The sequence below is a fragment of the Diospyros lotus genome, unplaced genomic scaffold, assembly GCF_014633365.1.
Source record: "Diospyros lotus cultivar Yz01 unplaced genomic scaffold, ASM1463336v1 superscaf1, whole genome shotgun sequence".
NCBI lineage: Eukaryota > Viridiplantae > Streptophyta > Magnoliopsida > Ericales > Ebenaceae > Diospyros > Diospyros lotus.
Genome location: NW_026267104.1, coordinates 1,441,189 through 1,461,761, shown reverse-complemented (window position 1 = coordinate 1,461,761; position 20,573 = coordinate 1,441,189). Strand labels below are relative to the sequence as shown.

The following is a 20,573-nucleotide window of genomic DNA, read 5'->3' as shown; positions in this document are numbered from 1 at the left end:
ACTTTTTCTTATCTAGTGTAGAATATCTGATTCTTAAATCGTCTCTCAAAACGCTGTTGGATTATATCCTTTCAGTTTGTAAGCTTGGAGATTTTTAGGTTAATTATAAAAGTAGTGTCCAAATCTTATCTACATTCCTCTGCACTGCAGAGTGCAGCTTTCTCTTTTTTATGTAGAAATTCTATCCTTGAGTGGAATTTTCTTCTCCTCTAGTCAAAACAATCATTGTTTTGTGTGTGTGAGATCTTGATGTTTCAGGCTCTCAACCATGTTAGAGTCTTTTGGTAGTTTCCCCTTGGAAATTCACTTTTACATTGGAAATGATGCCAAGGCATGAGGGGAGATAGTGCTTAGAGGAAATTCATCATGCAGTTGGGGTTTGACATACTGCAAATGGTGGCTGCCACTCTTGCTGTCGGTCATTTTCTCTATTTCTTTGAAACAAAATGGCTTCCTTCTTGTCTGTATAAAAAGTCCTTTTGGATGAGGTTGGATGTGTGTTTTCCATGAGACTTACAGTAGACAGCCTGATACCTACTTAATTTTTTCATTTTTTTTTTTTGGGGATCCTTCAAAACTGGTGAAAGGAGATACAGGTTTAAGGTTGAGACTTTGTCCTCCAGGGCCGGGTGCACATGAGGGTATCATGGTGGTTGATAGTAAGTTAAAAAGAAAGTGATAATAATAGTTGATTCCTTTTAATATACTAGCCAAAAATACAATAACTTTATAAGAGGCTCCCGTTGCACAAGGATCCCTGCCCTGTGAGGTTCAGGGGAAGGCTGTTTTATAACACAACCTTACCTTTGGCTTAGGGAGAAGCTTTTTTCATAGCTCGAACTTGTGACCTACTGGTTTTAAAGTAGAAAGTTTACTGTTTCCACCAAGGTTCGCCTCAGATACAAGCTAAAAAAGAAAAATATGGAAAAAAAAAATAATTTTATAGATCATAGAGGTGTTCATGTTAGCGTTGATTATTAATACAAAGAAACTGATTTGCAACTACTAAAGTAGCCTTTTAAAAATATAATTTGTTTCTTAGGAGATGTAAACTGGTTCTTCTATCAATTGCTTTTATAGGACTGAGTTACATCCTTCTTATTGGGGTTGTCATTTTCCATAAGCTATTTTCTTTCCCTCCTTTGTATTTTCTTTATGTTCATAAAATGTTACTGTATTTTAGTGATTAAAATAATTATTGTAGATGAGAAATTTTTGTTTGGGTCCATCTCTTAGTCGTAGGTCGTGGTATGTTTTACAACAGTAATAAGAATCAAAGGAGCACGTGAACTCTTGGGAAGATAAAGAATATGCATCTCTTTCTCTTGTATTTGGCAGAGCTGAACGCCTACATGAGTATACTAGAGGAGGAAATGTATCCCATTGGCCATTATCAAATGAACAGTTGTAAACTTTGCATGTCCTCATTTGCTTTTTTAGCCACTATGCGAGGCCAATAGTACCCTAGAAGTGTAAATGTTATTCTTTGTGTAAGTGGAGTTAGATCGTAGAGAAGTCTAGTATTTTACTTTCTCAAAGCATCTGTAAGAGAAATTATTTGGTCTACCCCGTTCACTTTGCTGTCAATCTAAAGGCTTCTCAATGTGGATTTATCTTGAGAGTACAGTCCTTGTCAGCATGCTTGCTAGTTAAAATTCTGATTTTTGTTTTTCTATCTATCATTAGGAACATAATAATTGGATGTTAGATAATTCCTCATACCTCAAATCGGATGGAATTAGGATGCTAGGAAAAGCAAATCTAGGTATGTATGGAAAACCTATTGTAATATCCCATGTTTAGATAAGGCTGCCACGTAATTTTAATAAGTTTAAAATACCGAAAAACTGATTTTATAGCAATTTCAGGTATCGAATCAACTGCAGGGAATGCCTCAGAGCGAAATTATCTAAGGAAAATTATATGGACTTGACGAGCGTATCGAGATAGGATTTATGGTATCGAAAGAAATTGAATTGGGAACAGTTTTCGATACAGCTAAAATACAGCTGCCATTTAGGCTGAAAAACTGAATCGTTGTAGGAGACTCCCGAAAAATTAACGGAACCCTAGGGGGGCTTTGGTTTTGCGTAACGAACAACCCGTCAGTGGTTTTGGGATGAATCGACAGCCCGGTAAGGTTATTGGGGCAAAAATCATCTATATCAAGTAAAATTTAAGTTATTAATTGTGGATTTTCGGTATTAAAATGCAAGTTTAATCAGTGTTTGCAGGCATGGTTGCAATAAGAAAATTACCTAAGTGATATTATGATAAAATTGGGGTTTAATATATAATTTCTCTTAATTTAAAGTGTAATAAATAGTTATATATATATATATATATATGCACGTGCATATGAGCGCATGGCAAAGGCCTCTGTTAAATGCAAATGGGCATGCCCTACCACTCCAAACTTCAAATCCCACGCCCTGTAAATTGGCCATGCGTTTTTGCACCCGCAATTTGCGCAAATCCCACTCCTCTACAAATCCATGGCAGCCAATTGAGTGTGTCAGACACAATGGGGTGTGGCCAGTGAGGTGAGAGAGCAGCCGAGCGCCTATAAATAGGCATGAAGCTTGGCTGTTTAAGAGCAGTAAGGAAGCGAGAGTTCGCTGAAGAGAGAGAGAGAGAGAGAGCAAGCGGCTGAGAGTGGCCACTTCCAACAGCCATGGCCGCGAAGCAGAGCTTCGATGCTCAGCCATGGTGGTCAAGGAAGAAGGGGCAGCCGGTCGTGCGATGGCCGAGGCAGCAAGGTGAGGTGCGGAGGTGATTGGTGGGCCGAGAAACGACCCGAAGCAGCGGAGCCGCGGCCATGGCAGCCATGGCCGCGAGCTCCAGCAAGCTGGACGCGAGGCAAAGGAGCTGCTGCGATGGCAGCTCGCGGTGGCAGGCGACGGTGCGGCCGGTACAGCGGCTGGGAGAGGCGGAAGCCGCTAGCGGCTGAGGCGCGCGGGGGCGTTGGCAGTAGCGGCGGCTGCGGGCAGTGCTGGTTCGGCCATGGAGGAAAGAAGAGAAAGGAGGAGGAAGAAGAAGAAGAAGAAGAAGAAGGGAGAGGAAGAAGAAGAGAAGAGAAGGAAGAAGAAGAAGAAGAAGAGAAGGAAGAAGAAAGGAAGAAAAAAAAAAATGGAGTTGCAGGTCGCGCAGGAGGGAGGAGGAAGAAGAAGAAAGGGAAAAAGAAAAGAAAAAGAAAAAAAAGAAAGAAAAGAAAAGGAAAGATAAATGGGAAAATGTCGAAAAAAATCCCAGAAAAATCCCAAAAGATAGGAAATTATATTTCGGTAATATCCTGGAGATTTTGACAGGAAAAATTGTTTGGGCATGCTTTTCGAGATCAAGGCTCGCATACCGAGGAAACCGGAGAGGCTAAGTCAAGGTAAGTAAAATTCCCTAAGAATTCCAGAAATTCAAGAATATTATTTTATGAATTGTCGTAGTGAAATATTTGAGAAAATATTTTTAGAAATATTTAGTTTGGATTTATTGAGAAAATATAGGAGGAAATAGAGAGGAAATTATAGAAAATATCAGAAATTATGAAAAAATAGATTTTAATGTTTATTCAAATAATTATGATGATTAGAATGCTTTGAGGAATAAGTTGAAGTGACTTGTCAAATTTTGAGGTTGGCACGCAAATCGAGGTGATGCACGTGGCAAGGCACGGATATCGAGGTAGCCCGATAAGCTTGAGAAGGTAAGTGGTACTCCCCAATTAAAGTTAGTTTTATGGAAAATGGTTGAGTTATAAGTGATTTATGTTTCTCGAAAATGTTTTCATCATATTGACATGTCCTGATATGTATCCATCACGTAGACTGCATACATGACATGACTATGAAATGCATAAATACATGTTGATATCATTGATCACTCGCATTTGAGGCCGTAGGGAGTACGAACTAGCACCACTATTTTACCAAGGGTGCACCCATATACCTCGGCTTCGAAAGAAGGGGGCCGCAAAAATGGTAGGTAGCATGAGGGGTGCAGTTGACACCTACGAGGTAAGACATTGCATACACATATGATATAGCATTATGTATCCTTACTTAGATGATTCATCATCTAAATTGGGTTTTGCCCCTGAAATATTCAAACGTTCTAGGTGAAGATTATAGCAGATTCGAGGATAAATGAGGCATGAAACGGCACTTAGTAGAGAGAGTGTATGAAGAGTGAAATGTATGTTGTACAGCCCATGTATTTAAGTTTTGCTACTTTAGATTCTGAACGTTTTGAGGAATGTTGAATTTATTTACGATTAATGTTAAGATATTAGGTTTCGATCTTTGCTTCCGCATTTGATGTATACAATGATTCTCTTTCGAGATTAATGTATGAGAATTTTGGGACGGATTCGAGGAATGATGTGGTTTAGCTTTAGTGATTGAAAGAAAAAAAAAAAAAAAAATTGTCCCGGAATTGTCCGAATTATAACGCGCCCGGGAAAGCGGGGCGTTACACCTATTCCATTAGGGACTAAGAGAGCTTGATGGCGTTATTGCCTATGAACAGGCCCTTCCCATATCATAAGTATCGAGCGACCACATCTTGTCAATGATGGCTTTCAGAGAAGTTGTAACTGGGTTATTGGGGTGGTGAGGGCTTCCAGTTTTGTGTCCAAAAACTGTGTTGGGAGAGGATACATAGTTTTTCCTTTCAGAAACTATATTATGATTGATTGGAATTCTCCTATTATTGTGGTATTGTGGGCATAAGTCTGTTGAGGTTGAACCATGTTAAAATTTTATGTTCTCTTTCTCTTGATTTTTGCTTGTTGGATGCGTGATTCAATACCAACTTGCGAAGAGGATAAATTTGACAAACACTTTCTACTTTCAATGATTCTAGTTCTGCCTACAAGATTATTACTGTTGATTATAATGGATGAAAAAAGTTTCCTAATGGACCCAATCAGAGTTACTTCATTTCTCTTAGCTGTACTTTTCTCCTTGCTCTATGTTGCTGATTATTGGATATTCGTGGAATGGATGACATTCATCTCTGATTTATGGTTAATGACTTTTGTGGTAACCTTATCAAGTATTAATTTCTTGTTCTGGTTTTTGTTTCACATGCAGATCCTGCAGATAATTCTTTCTCGAACTCGAACTCAAGATACTACTCGACCCATGAGAAATCTTAGTACAAAGGAGGTGATTGATTAGAATCTATGTATCTGTTGTTGCTCCTGCTTTCATGTCCCACCTTTTTTAAACATGAAAAGAATAATTTTGGGGAGCTTTTCCAAAGATTGGAAACAGAGACAAGCTAAAAACTAAGCTAAATTGTTTAATCCATGCCTGATATTTGTCCTGACAAATTCCAGTGATAGATATTTGTCGCCACAAATTCCAGTGACAAGAGCCCTTAAAAATTATATGACGTGCATGTAGCCTCCCATATATACTTTTCTTTTCTAAGATTACCAATTATTTTTACTGGCATTTAGTCTGTTCTGTTATCCATGATATGCCTTACATGTGTAGTGTCGGCCACCAAATGCTTCAAAGATCCCTCGCTTAAATATTTTTCAATTATGGAACCGTAGCCTGCCATGCAATTAGTGATGCAAATAGACTTCTTGTTTTCATGATAAATTTTACAGGGAATTGATGATTCATTTCATAAGCTATTCTATTCTTACATCTCCTCCTCCTTATTGAAGCTCTGTTAAATGGCAACCACCCATAACCAATTGGTAAGTCTGGACTGCAATGGGCTTCTTCTCATAACCAATCGATAGTAATGACAGTTAATCAATAATTTGTCATTACTAAATGTTCCCGTTTGAGAATGGACCAAGACTACAATCTGCAAGTGCAATCCCTATTTGGAATAAAATGAGCAGGAATGGTCAGAGATTTAATTGTTTTAATTGCAGGCATGCACTTCTTTTTCATGGCATCCTTCACATATCAATATTCCAGACTTCCACTGCAATTTCATTATTCATGACTGCAATTGTTAAAAAGCACAATGTCAGCCTTTGCCATGGATCCATTGAATCCTTATAACCCTTTGGTGGAAAATGGTAATCAATAAACCTGAGTTGGTGCAGCAGCTGCCAATTCATAGTAGTGCCAATATCTTGTAATGCTCTAGAAATGAAGATATGCATAGATATAGTTTCCCTTGTCCGTTTGATAGCCTGTGTATTGCATCTAGTTCTTTAGTTCTTTTCAATCTTATCCAGTTGCTTCTGAACTTTTGAGTTCTTGTCATCTTTCTACAGTCACCCAGGTAATAAAAAGAGGATTATGCCTTAGCAGAATTTGCAACTGGTGCTTAAAGTGCACCAATATTTATTATCATTTGGCGGTGATCTTAATTTGAACAACATGAGTTCAGCTCCCCCCCCCTCTCCCTCTCTCTCTCTCAACAAGAGCACGCGCAGTTGTGGTTTTGTGACTTATCTTTCTTTCCCTTTTTGTGTTTCTTTTTGGGGTGGGGTGGGGATGAGTTTTGGAAGGCATGTGGATATCCATTAATCTTGCTGTTTTCTTTTTCATTTGTTTTGTACATTTAACCTGAAAAGTCTGATGAATTTATTTACAGTCTTCATTCTTAGATGCAGGTTATATCTGTTCTGCAATTTTTTGAGTTCTTTGCCAATTCATTTTGAGATTAGAAATTCCAAATTTCTTCTGTCATTATTTTATTTCTGACTAAATTTCAAAAATGCAGTTTCGGCATTTTGCCAATAAAATTGGAAATCTTGAGCGACCTTTTCTTAAGGAATTTTTTCCTCGCTGGGTTGGGTCTTGTGGTTGTCCAGTGCTGAGGTATGATATATGTGACTACACATTTGTGCTTTGCTCATGCCTCAAACCAGGCAGCATCTTTTACTGAGATTATCTTTTGAATGGTTACCTATCTTTTGAATGCTGAAAAGGATGGGATTTTCCTATAACAAGAGGAAAAATATGGTCGAATTGGCAGTCATGCGGGGATGCACGGCCTCTTTAGACTCAATGACAAAGGTTGTTAATGGTGACCTCGACACAGAGAATCGAGAAAGTGATGTTGGGTGGCCTGGGATGATGAGCATAAGGGTTTATGAACTTGATGGCATGTATGACCATCCAATTTTGCCAATGGCTGGAGAAACTTGGCAGCTGCTAGAGATACAATGTCACTCAAAGCTTGCTGCAAAACGCTTTCAAAAGCCTAAAAAGGGTTCTAAACCAGATGGCTCTGATGATAATGGCGATGCTGTATCTAACCTTGATCTGCGATCCAAGTATGCAGTTATTATTGTTCTCTTATGAGATTTTTCTATTCAGTTGTGGAGATGACGGGAGTGTGTGAATGTGTTCTACAGTGCTGACTCCCCGCTGTTATGGCTTCGAGCAGACCCAGAAATGGAGTATCTTGCTGAAATTAATTTCAATCAGCCAGTACAGATGTTGGTAAGTATGATCTTATGGTGATTTAATTGTATATTATTTTGCTTGTCAGCTTGTGCATTGAAAAGGTCTGATGGTACACATCAACTGCTGTTTCAATTAAAAAACAATGTTTTTTGCAAGTTAATGCAATCATGTTGCAAGCTAATGCCATGCTGGGAAGAAAAATGTGTAGTACACTATAAATCAACTATTGTCACTCATATGTGAGGGTATTCAAGGACTAGGAGTAGCATGAGTGGAAAGCTTTACATAAAAACTATGTTAAATATTCTTGACTCAACAAACCTCCATTTAAAGACTGGGCGATACAATAATTAAATATCTATAAAACCAAAAAATTTTACCTGAAAAATCCAAATTGAGAAAATTAATCGGACCTTGTTGAAAATCCAAATGAACCTTCCACTTGTAAACATGCTGATTACAAAGGTTCAGGCTCTACCCTACTAGGATTATGCCAACTACTTTCTGTGGGCGCTGGTGGTTGGGTTTTCATTAATCTAGCTGGATTTAGGTAAAAACTTTTGCCTTGGCTTACTAGAGGAGATTCATAACCCCTCGAGTTCTATGAGATGTTTCTCAATAAATTTTATGGTGTCACTGCTTGATTGCTTGCTAAGTTGGCTTGTAACTTTTTTATTATGGCTCAAGTAACTAAATGGCCAAGAATCTTCTTCCTTGTAGCTTGAAGGCTCAAGAGTCTTTAAGCCAAGATTGTATACAACTTTCGAATCTTCATTCAATCAATTTTGGTGATTCTATGCCAATATTGGAGAATATTCTAATGTCAGCAAGTATTTCTTGATCAATTGCCTCCAATTTTTTATTTGAATGGCATTTCTCAAAATTCTGGCCTTCTTGATATCCTAGAATGACTGGCCATGAATCCCTCCCATAAATCTCGCTATGTGAGGTCTATTACCTGAATTCTAGTTCGCTAATCATTTTTATTGGTAGCCTTATCTTTTGTAAGACACTTATAACTAATATCATAGCTAAGAGTCTTCCGCCAAGTTTTTCTTGATCGTCCTCTACCTCTTTTGCAAGAGACTTGTTCAATTCTACCCACTCTCCTCACGTAGAGATTATATTCCTTCCTATAATTCAAGATAATTTCAATTCTTAAATATGTTTTCCCAAACAAGGGGAAAAGGGAATATGTATTTATTGCTCCCTTGAGAGCATCTTAGCTTGGCTTTGTTAAAGCACAGCTTGGATTGTTTTCCAATGGGAACATTATATTGCATATTTTGCTTGCATGAAGTGCAGCATATTTTATTTATTCTCTTTATTGCTATTATATTTTTAGTAATTTCCTAGTTTGTTCTGTGTTTGCTTGTTTTTCTTGACTATGTTGGTTGTGATTAATCAGATAAATCAACTAGAGAAGGACAAAGATGTTGTTGCTCAAGCACAGGCAATCACAATGTTAGAGGCAATGCCACAGCTTTCATTTTCTGTTGTTAATGCACTGAATAATTTCCTCGGTGATGCCAAGGTTTTACTTTTTTAGTCTCTCTTTATCTGCTACTTCTCTCTCCCCCTCACACTTTCTCACACATGCATGCACATGCTTTTGGGAGGCATTCTTGTTTCTCATTCATTTTTGTTTCGCAAGATGCTATTTTTGAAATTTTCTTGTGTTAAAAGGCATTCTGGAGAGTTCGGGTTGAGGCAGCATTTGCATTGGCTTGTACAGCAAGTGAGGTATATACTTTACGTTTTGACTTTTTCATACATGCATGTTTTCTTAATTCATGGAAGATGTGTTCTTTAAGTTCTTTTGTGTTTAAACTGCAATGTTTGTTATGGTGACAGGCCCTTGGTTTTGAGTTGTAAATTTTCCATTATTGTTCCATGTACTTGCTAGGGTTTTTCTGCACTTAGATTGCAGTTTTTATTGGTTATAAGCCATTGGTTGTGAGTTGTAATTTGCCCCAACACAGGTCCAAGATTAGGGATGTAAATGGGGCCTCATTTAACCCCATTTAGATACTTATTTTAATAAATTTTCAAATAAGCCTTATATGTATATCCTCATTTTTATACTTGTTTTAATTTTAAATGGGTTTAATTGTGACTCAATGGGGACCATTTACACCCCTATCCAAGATACTTTCCATTGTGTTACGAATATAGCATGGCACACTGAATGTGTTCCTTGAATTTTTTAGATGTGTTATGGTATGCTGTTTGAAATAAATGGTAGTTTCTTGATTTTTTTCTGCCTAATGGAATTCCTGGTCTTCATACATGTGCAGTTTTATATGTCATTTTATGCATACTTTGTACTGACTGAAAAGATTTATGATTGGCTTAGTTAAATGAATATTTCACGCATAATGATTACTTAAATGAGAATTATAATTATGATTGTGGGCCCTAAATCTGAGAGGATTATCATGCTTAGTTACATGTGCCTATTGTACTTGATTTATAATGACATTATTACGTTTTAAGTTATGCTCAAACTAAATTTTACTAGTATGATTTTAGGCTAAAGGAATCATTTCTCTATGCATGTAACTGAATTTGTTCAACATCATGTCTGAATTTCAAGATGCTCATTATCCGATCCTAATATCCTTCTTATATACATGTGATGCTCAGAACCTCTCTACATCAACTTTTATAGAAATGAAAAGTTATATGAGCTCTATGTCTTATGTCCTTCACATACCTGAACAAGAATGCCTGTCTGATTTCCAGTGTGCTTGTATTTTTTTCTTAATTTGATGTAGCTATTGATTCTAACTTTGTTTTATACTAGGAAACTGATTGGGCTGGCTTACTTCATCTGATTAAATTTTATAAAAGTCGGAGATATGACATAAATATTGGACTCCCAAAGTGAGCTTGTTGACCCTCAAGTTAAATTTCGATGAATTTTCTGTGAAATGTATAATTTACTAGATAATTTTTTGTAACCCTTTTATGCTTTGCAGGCCAAATGACTTTCATGATTTCCCAGAGTACTTCGTACTTGAGGTAATGCAATGAGGTAGGATGGGTATTATGTCCTATGTGGTCAAAGTCGTTTCTTATTTCACGTTGGGGACCAAAATAGAAAAAGAACGGGGAAAAAAGAAAAGAAAAGAAAGAGACCAAAAATCCAATTGATTTCTTTTCTTCTTTCTTTTCTGTACTCTTATTTTGGTCGATGTCTGGGGCTCCTGTATGTGCACAATGAATCCCCAGTTTCCTGATTATTTGGTTGAACCTAGGTCGCTAGTAGTGGGTATTCCTTATAACCCAGGCAGTTATAGCTTTGAATGCCACTAATATACAAAGGTTCATATGAGTATGTTTATGGTTGATATATTTGTCACTTTGACACTCAAAAATATAATATATATGAATTTATGCTGAAGCACTGCCCAAGAATTTATTATTTGTCTATATGGTTTATGGTCTCCTTGAAGGAGTGGGTGAATACATAATTGGAACTAGTACTTTTTGTTTTTGCTCAGGCTATTCCAAATGCAGTAGCTATGGTCAGAGCATCCGACAAGAAAAGTCCAAGAGAAGCTGTCGAGTTTGTTTTACAACTACTGAAGGTAGTTATTGCATTTGATGATCTTATCTCTGGATGCTTTTGAAGTTAGCTGTGAAGAGTAAAAGAGAAATGTTAACTGGTACATGAGTGCCATAATTTTCCAATGACATGCAATTGGGAGAACGGCCATTTGCCAAGTAGTCTTGGACTCTAGGTTCAAAGTGTTCTGATTTTTCTGAAAATGGAAGAGTATTTTTTGTGACATAATAAAAATTACTAAAGATTGCACACACATGAAAATATTTAAACGCAGAAATCTAAGCCTGTGTAAATATTTACACATGTTCAATAATTATTACTCATGCTTTAAATCTACACTCTTTTTGTGTAATGCCACTAATTGTTGATACAGTGCTTATTATGTTAATGCCAACTATATTGAACACTTAAAAAAAAAAAACTTTAGTAAGGTTCTGACCAAATAATATTTAAGAGTCATATAACTGTAATTATGCTACAACAAGCAAAGGATACAACTGTCATGATCCTAGCATTTAGATTGGAAATTGAGAAGAGTAAGAGGAAGAGAGAGCCGAAATGGAGGGAGAAAGAACAGAAACAGAGAGAATTGAGGGAGAATTAGACAAGAGAGAGGGAGAACAACAAGAATAGAGAAATCAGAAGGGAATGAGAGAGAGACAAGAATTCAATTATCATTTCACCATTCCTAAATCTCTAGGTTTTACAGCCTATTTATAGGCTTTATAGGTAAAGGTACAAAGCGGCAAAGTACAACAATGGAAAAATACATGTATTAGATAATTCCTAATATATCCCTAATATATTCTTGGATCGTGACAATTCCCCCCTCATTGTGTGAGTTCTTGTCCCCAAGAGCTTACAAGCGAGTGGCCACGGTTCTTGCCTTTGCTATCTGTTTTATCCTTCTTTCTTTCTTCTTCTAGGCCTCTTCCTGTTCCCTTTTATGTTCCTTCTCTTTTACTTTTCCTGCAAATCTAAAATGTTGACTGCAAGGATAGCCATGTCAGGGCTCCTTTCTCCAATGTCAAAACTGCCAAACCAGATGGCAGCAACCTTCTCTTCCTTCATCTTTTGAATCTGGTCTACACCATGTGATATGACAGTGATGCTGTCATACTGTCCAAGATAAAAAATACCCAAAACAGCAGTAAGATTTTCTTCTGCAGGATTTATCTTGATCTGTGACTCGGCTCTTTCCGAAACCAAAGGCAAAGGAACTTAACTCTTATAATCAACTTAACTCTTATATCTTGGTTTTTGTGGTGAATGTTTTAATAGGTAATAAGTTCAGCATCCTAAGATAGATCATACAAGTGACCAGAAAGTAAAACTATGTCACGACCCTAGGGTTTTATAACAGTAATTACAAATGAAAGCTACATTTTGTACCTTTCAGTTACAGTTACAATTGGAGGATGGGAATTCATTGTGTTAAATAACAGAATTCTTTTCCCCCAAAAACTTCTCTCTTCTTTCGCTTCCTCATTGTTCTTTTTGTTCTCTCTTTTCTTTCTCTTTCTCGATATCTTCTTAAATACCTAAAGAAACCCTAGGTTAGGTTTAGGAACCTGACAATTTGGTATCAGAGTAGTTGATCCTTGGTTGGACTCGATGGAGTTCGGTTTACGTTAGACTTAGGAGGAGGTTAGTCATGACAGGGCAGAAAATGCTACAACTAGGGAGATTGTACATACGCTATAGAAAGGAGGCAACGATGATTTTGCTAGTTTTTGTTAAAGGCTAGATAGATTCTTGAATATGTTCTTGAAGATGCCTCAGGCCCGTTTACCAATGGATTTTCCACCGGGATCCATTTCAGATCTGATTCTAATAGGTGTTGGAATCCTTCCTCATACCTCTGGTTTGTAGGAAGCTGAGGAACTACTTGTATTGGATCAGACAATTCAGGTTGAAGGTTCTTCTCAAACTTCTCATTATACTTCGATGCCAAGGCTTGAAATACCGGTTTTTGAAGGAGTTAAACCAAGGTGGTGGATTAGGAGATATGAACGATTTTTTCAGTATTACAATATAGTTAAGTGCCAAAAAATAAATCTAGCAGCAGCCTATCTCAATAATATAGCTAATGCTTGGTATCAATGATGGAGCAAAATGAGAGCTGATTTGGTGATAGATTTGGTGTGAGGATTATGGTCAATGTAACAGAAGAGTTCAATAAATTGAAACAAGAAGGATTGATGATAGAATATCAGATTTGATTCAAAGAATTGAGGCCCTTATTGATTATTTCACATCCTACGTTGGCTGAACCTTACTTTGTATCTAGCTCTATCAATGGCCTAGATGAGGAGTTTGAGGCCAATGGTGAAGATGATGTAGCCTGCAACTGTTAAGGTAGCTATCGAGAAGGCTAGATTACAAGAGTTGGCATTGGAAACAATCTTTAGAAATCACAAGGTCCTACATGGAAGTTATTCTTTGGCTAGTCAGCAGTGGGGAGGAAATGCTTAGATTGCAAATTCAGGGATGAATCAAGGAAACTTGAATCCTAGGGTTTTTACAAGGTCTAATTAAGTTAAATCCCCTTCTATGGAGCATAGGAGGCAATTAGGACTGTGTTACAAATGGGGTGAAAGGTTTCATAAGTCTCGAATTTGAGACTTATGCAATTCTAGAATTATAGTAGCGGTAGGAATTTGAATTTAGGAGAGAAGAAATTTGAAAAGGGAGAGTTGAGAGAGAGAATAGGAGGGAAAGAATTATATTCTATTTCATTTCATATCCTCGAGCACTTGTTCTCCTTTTATAGGCAGCTTTTTAGTTGTAACCAGAAGTGTACAAGCTGTTAAAGCTATAATCGTTTGGTACAACTACTGCTTATTACAAGTATTAGGCTAATTACAGCCTTGCCCCCTTTCTGCTAATTACATCCATACCCTTGTCCGCCCTTTGGGGTCATGACATTTCCCCTCCCCTGGAGGTCTTTCTTGTCCCCAAGAAAGGACAGAGGATGGGCTGCTCAAGAGTATTGCTTTAGCAAGTCTAGTAAGTACTCCAAGGTGGTATTGTTTGGGTGTAAATAGCTTCATTGGACTAGCACTTTGAGGGGCAGTGTATCCTTGTAGGTGATCCTTCGGTCCACGATGGCCTGGGGTACCATGGGCACCTCTTTGTCTTCAACTACTGGGGGAAGATTGGGGCTCGTAGTGGTTGTAGGCTCCACTGCTTTCTTTAGCAGTGACACGTGGAACATTGGATGAGTGGGGTGTCTCCTTGGGCAGTTGTTGCCTGTAAGCTACCTTGCCTATCTTAGCAAGCACAATGTATGGCCTAAAGTACTTAGGGCTCAATTTAGAATCTGGAGTTGTTGAGAAAAAGTGTTGGAGGAACTGCTTGACCTTTAGGTACACCTTATCACCCACGTTGAACCACCCATTACTTTTCTTCCTATCAACCACTTGTTTCATCCTATTCTAAGCTGTTGTAAGCTCCTTCAATAATTGTAGCATCCTTTGCCTTTGTTGTAGATAGCCTTCCACAACAGACACTGTTGTGGGGGCTTTCATTAAGGCAGGCATAATAGGGTCTTGGTATCCAAATAATGCTTCAAATGGGGACTTTTTAATGGCACCGTGATAGCTTGAGTTGTACCACCACTGTGCCATAGACAACCATCTACTCCAACTCTTGGGTTTGGCAAAGCACACATACCTTAGATAGGACTCCAAACATTAATTCACTCTTTTAGTTTGCCCATCTGTCTCTAGATGGTAGGCAACCCTACTCCTAGGCCTTTAAACAATTGTCAGAAGTGGTTTGTGAAAATCTTGTCCTTGTCGGACACTATTGACTTCAGAATCCTATGGATCTTGGCCACTAAGTCTAGGAATTGTCTAGCAACTTCTTGAGCCGTGAATGGATGGATGAGACCTACAAAGTGTGCAAACTTGGTTATCCTGTCCACAATCACCAGTATGACATCCTTCCCCTCTAATTTAGGTAGCCCCTCAATGAAGTCCATGGATATCCCTTCTCAAGCTTGTTCTAGTATGACTAATGGTTGGAGTAATCCTAGTAGGGCCACATGCTCATGCTTGCATCTCTGGCAGGTAGGCCAGGCTAGTACAAACTCCATCACTTCTTTCTTTAGTCTTGGCTAAAAGAAAAGCTACCTTTGTGGTAAGTAGTCTTGATTCTTGAATGGCCCCCAAAGGGTGAGTCATGTAGAGATAGTAGAATTCTCTCCTTAATTCTCTGCAGTGTTCTAAAACGTGTTAGGCGCTAGTTAAGACGCCAGACTAGGGCCTAGTGCCTAGGCTGTGCCTAGAAAAATTATTAAAAATTCATATATATATATAAATAGATTATATATAGGCTATATATATATAAATCTTTCTCTATAACACTGAAAGGCAGTTGGGAATTGGGTGAGATTGTCGTGGCTAATGTATATATATATTAAGATGTAATATATATATATAATGTTAGCAACTACTATGTTAATAACATATATATATATAAATATATATATTGCTAACATAATATATATTAATATCATATAATAGTTGGGGAATGAGAAGATTAGAGCAGCTGGTGGAAATTTCCAGCATATTGGACGCACAAAGGGCTTCCACCTCCACTGTTATTTTCTCTCTCCCATGTGCTGCCACTTGAATATATATATATCTATATATATGTATAATATATGATATTAAAATAGGATGGATAAAAGGCAACAACAAGAGCCTTCTCCAGCATCTTTCTGTTCCCCGAACCCTCCAAAATGCATGAACACAAATTCTGCTTCTTCAGTGTTGCCTCGGTGCTTCGATTGTCTTCTTCCTCTTTTTTGTCTCCATTGGACTGGTTCTTCTTACCTCCATGGCAGCACCAGGTGTAGTCGAAATTGAGCTCCACGTGGGGGACTATCATCCAAGTGCCTATAAATAGTGTTGGAGTATAAACGAATGGAGAAATTAGGAAGCAACAAGAGAGAGAAAGCAGCGAGTTCACGAGAGACGATCTAGGCGGCGCACGACAAGAAAGAGAAAGGGGAAATACCAAACAACTCAATATTAGCAAACATGCACGCACGTTTGGGCAACCTAGGCGGCTAGGCAGCCTAGGTGTTGATTGGGCCCGATTAATCGGCCCAGGATCTAGGGGTGCCGACTTAAGAGCTGTGAATGCTGTCTCTGCCTTGGGATTCCACTGAAACTTATCTTTCTTTAGTAGCTCTGTTAAGGGTTTGCTAATTATCCCATAGTGTGGGATAAACCTCCTGTAGTATCCTTTTAACCCCAGGAAGCCCCTCAATTCCCTAACGGTGGAAGGTCTTGGCCATTCAGTCATGGCTAAAATCTTCGTCGAGTTTGTAGTCACCCTTTCACCCGAGATCACATGCCCCAAATATTCCACCTCCTCCTTTGCAAACAAACATTTGGACATTTTGACATACTAATATGAATTTCCTTAGGTAGGGGGCGAATAATTCGTTCATCAAGGCTTAAAAGGTAGCAGGAGGCATTAGTGAGCCCAAATGACATAACAAGAAACTCATAGAGGCCTTGATGGGTATGGAATGCGATTTTTGGAATATCAATAGGGTGCATTCTGATCTGGTGATAACTAAATCTTGGGTCTAGCTTAGAAAAAATGGTTGCCTCATGTAATTCATCCATCAAGTCTTCTATAATGGGAATAAGGAATTTATTATTGATGGTTACGGTGTTGAGCTGGCGGTAATCCACACAAAATCGTCAGGTGCCATCTTTCTTTCTTTTTTACTAATAGGACGGGTGATGTAAATGGGCTTTGGCTGGGTTGTATAAATAAGTGAAGTGGATAGCATCTGTTTTACTTGTTTTTCAATTTCAAACTTGTGTAGAGGTGAGTAACGATCGGGTCTGATGATAATCAATTTTGAGTTTGGTTTAAGAGGGATGGAATGGTCTAAGGCTCAAGTAGGAGGAAGAGAGGTAGGTTTAGCAAATAATCCTTAAATTCAATCAAAAAGTTCATTGAGGGCGTTCATAGTAGTTACCTCATATTAGGGTCTTGTAAGTTCCAGCTTCTTCTCCTCTTTGTCCCTTCTTGTAGTGTATTCTCCTTCCTCTATTTCCATAGCTTGAATGGAGAATAGCGGGGAAATTTGGACCTTTCTCTTCTTGAGTAACTTTTGCAATTTCTTCCTGGTGATTAGTTTACACTCCCTCGTTTTTGGGCTCCCCACAAGTGTTAGCTTCTCATTGGCCTCATCTACTATCACCTCTAACTTGTTAAAATTGAATGTCAGAGGACTAATTGTCCTCATCCAATCAACCCCAATACAATATCGCATCCTTCCAACTCCAGAACTCTCAAATCCATAGAGAATTCTTACCCCTGCATGAGCCACTTGAAATCAGCGCATTTGTAGTGGCTATACATGCGATTACCATGGGCCATAGTGACAGACAACGGCGTAGTAGCCACCAATTCACACTTTAGATTAGTGGCAATGGCTTCATTGAGGAAGTTATGTGTACTGCTACTATCTATGAGAACCACCAATTATTCATATTGCCACTATCTATGAGAACTATCAACTTTCTCTTTCCAACTCGGCCCTTCACTTTTATGATCTTCCCCATGGGTTCGTCCTTCAATGCATGAAAGGAGATCTCTCCTCGTATGTCTTCCATTTTTGTTTCCTCTACCCCCTCAATGTCTTCCTCGATGTCATCGTCTTTCTCCTCTTCTCTGCCTTCTATTTTCAACAATTGTCTTTTATACTGGTGGTCTGGCCTATATCTATCCCCACACTTGTAACAGAGCCCCAATTGCCTTCTTTGCTCCATTGTAGTCCCTTTTTCTCCGTTGAAATTCGTCTTAGGCAGTCCCAACAACACTCCTACATTCATCCCCTTCAAGCTCATCCCCACTGTCTGTTGAGGGTTAGAGCTAGACTTAGACCACACCTTATTCTTCCCAAATATGGTCTCTAATGTTAGCTCTTGTAATTGAGCCTTCTCTGTTACTTGCCTCATGGTCGTAGTGACTCAGCGTGTAACGCGTGTGTGAAAAAAAACACACCAAAATAAACCCTTAAAAGAACAAACTTCAATGGCCGAATCTTGGCTTTCAAGAAGACGGAAAAATAAGACTGTTTTGCTAAGAAAACCCAAATAGGTTGCTGAAATTTGATTGAGAAAAACTTAATTATAAACTCTAGATCCTAGGCATATTTATAGTATTTGACTAATCCAAATCCATCTACTATTTGTAAACAAAATTCAACCAAAATTCTAATAAAAATAAAATTCTAATCTAACATGGAGTAGAATCCTAAATCAAGTAGAAACATGAAATTGAATCCTAAATCAAGTAGAATTCTAAAACTTAAGAAGTATTAAAATAGTGTTTCGGCGTGATCGGATTAGCTTTGGGCCGGGTCTTGATTAGTGACTGCATCATTCACCTCCACTTGATAAGAATTCGTTCTCATGTTATGATCTGGGTATGACAACTCAATGTTCGGCAAATACAAAGAAAGATCAGCAACATTGAATGTTTTGGAAATACCTATATGATTTGGCAAATCCACAACATAAGCATTATCATTGATCTTCTCTGTAATCTTGTAAGGACCATACTTATTTGGTTTGAGCTTGTTCTGTTGTCCTGCTGGAATTTGTTCATTCTTCAAGAATATCATGACTTCATCTCCAACTGCAAATACCTTGTGCTTCCTATGCTTGTCAACTGCTGCCTTGTACTTCTTATTTGCCTCGTGCAACTTTTGCTTGACATCTTCCTGAACTGCTTGAACGTGTTCAGCTAAGTCACTAGTTACAACATTGAAACTTGGTACCTCTGGCAATTTTACCAAATCCAATGCATGATTAGGAACTTTCATGTATACGATAGAGAATGGTGATCTTCCTGTTGAGTTATGCACGGCATTGTTGTAGGCAAATTCCGCTTGAGTTATGACTAGGTCCCATTGTCTTGGCTTGTCTTTGCAAATACTGCGAATCAGATTTCCTAAGGTACGATTCACCACCTCTGTCTGTCCATCAGTCTGGGAATGTATTGTGCTGCTGAAATTCAAAGATGAATCAAACATTCTCCACAAGGTAATCCAGAAGTGACTCAAAAGCCTTGTATCACGATCCGAAGTAATAGTTTTAGGGACTTCATGTAGTCTAACAATCTCCTTGAAAAATAGTTTGGCTGTAGCTACTGCATCTGCCGTCTTCTTGCATGGGAGAAAGTGCGCCATCTTGGAAAACCTGTCAACCACTACAAAAACAAAATCCATACCTCATTGGGTTCGTGGTAGACCCAACACGAAGTCCATAGACAAATTTTCCCAAATAGCATTGGGAACAGGCAATGGCATGTAGAGATCGGCGTTAGAAGAGTGCCCCTTAGCTGTTTGACATATATAACACCTCGCCACAATAATAGAAACATCTCTCCTTGCTCTTGGCCAATGATACCTTCCCATAATAGTTTCAATAGTCTTGTCTCTGCCAAGATGCCTTGCTAAGCCACCACCATGCAAATCTCAAATAATTTTCTTACGAAGAGATGTGCAAGGGATGCACAATTGATTTCCCTTCATGAGAAACCCATCGTGCACATAGAAATCTCCTTACGGTTGCTGAGACATGCATTGTTCCCACACATGTTTGAAATCCTTGTCTGTCACATATAATTCTTTCAAGCACTCAAACACAACAATCTCAATACTAAGGGTCTTGATCAAATCCACACGCCTATTCAAAGCGTCCGTCACTCGATTATGCTGTCCTGACTTATGCACAATTTTATATGAAAATTCATCAATAAAAACAAATCATCTAGCATGCATATCACTCCTCAATTGTCTTTGGCTACTCAAGTACTTAAGAGCTTGGTGATCTGTGTACAGAACAAATTCTTTGGCAATCAAGTAATGTTCCCATGTCTTAAGAGCCCTCACCACTGCATAAAACTCTTTATCATAAGTAGACCACTTTCTTCTGGTTTCACACTTCTCACTTCTCACTAAAAATGCAATTAGTCTCTTCTCTTGAGATAACACAACACTTATACCCACTCCATTCGCATCACACTCAACCTCAAACAATTTGTCAAAGTTTGGCAAAGCTAAGACAGGAGCGGTACATAATTTCTCTTTTATCAAGGCGAAACTTTGCTCTTGTTCTTCACCTCAATGGAACTTTCATTTCTTTAAACACTTAGTAATTGGAGCCACAATATTACTAAAGTGTTTGATAAACCGCCTATAGAAAGTTGCTAACCTATGGAAACTTTGCACATCATTGACATTTTTAGGGGTTGGCCACTCTCTAATAGCTCGCACTTTTTCCTCATCTACCTTTATGCCCTCTTTGCTTATAACAAAGCCCAAGAACAACAAGCTCTCACTCATAAAAGTACATTTCTTCAAATTAGCATAAAGTTTGTTTTCCTTCAGCACACTCAACACATTTCGAATATGCCTCTCATGCTCATTAATAGACTTACTGTATATCAAAATATAATCAAAATACACCACAACGGATTTACCAATGAAAGGGCATAATACTTGATTCATTATTCTCATGAAAGTGTTTGGTGCATTGGTTAGTCCAAAGGGCATGACTAACCACTCAAACAACCCATCT

The 20,573-nt window shown here is 38.2% G+C and overlaps 1 protein-coding gene across 3 annotated transcripts in view; it reads left to right on the top strand.

The window, feature by feature from the left end:
* The window catches only part of LOC127793224 (transcription initiation factor TFIID subunit 2), a 53,920-nt gene that overhangs the window by 19,077 nt on the left and 14,270 nt on the right, over positions 1-20,573 (top strand). For all 3 annotated transcript variants that reach the window (XM_052324029.1, XM_052324030.1, XM_052324031.1), the window contains 9 exons: positions 5,088-5,162; positions 6,694-6,791; positions 6,902-7,249; positions 7,331-7,418; positions 8,791-8,916; positions 9,069-9,125; positions 10,189-10,268; positions 10,364-10,406; positions 10,889-10,975. In XM_052324029.1, coding sequence (XP_052179989.1) covers positions 5,088-5,162; positions 6,694-6,791; positions 6,902-7,249; positions 7,331-7,418; positions 8,791-8,916; positions 9,069-9,125; positions 10,189-10,268; positions 10,364-10,406; positions 10,889-10,975 — 1,002 coding nt within the window. The remainder of the gene's footprint in view (positions 1-5,087; positions 5,163-6,693; positions 6,792-6,901; positions 7,250-7,330; positions 7,419-8,790; positions 8,917-9,068; positions 9,126-10,188; positions 10,269-10,363; positions 10,407-10,888; positions 10,976-20,573) is intronic.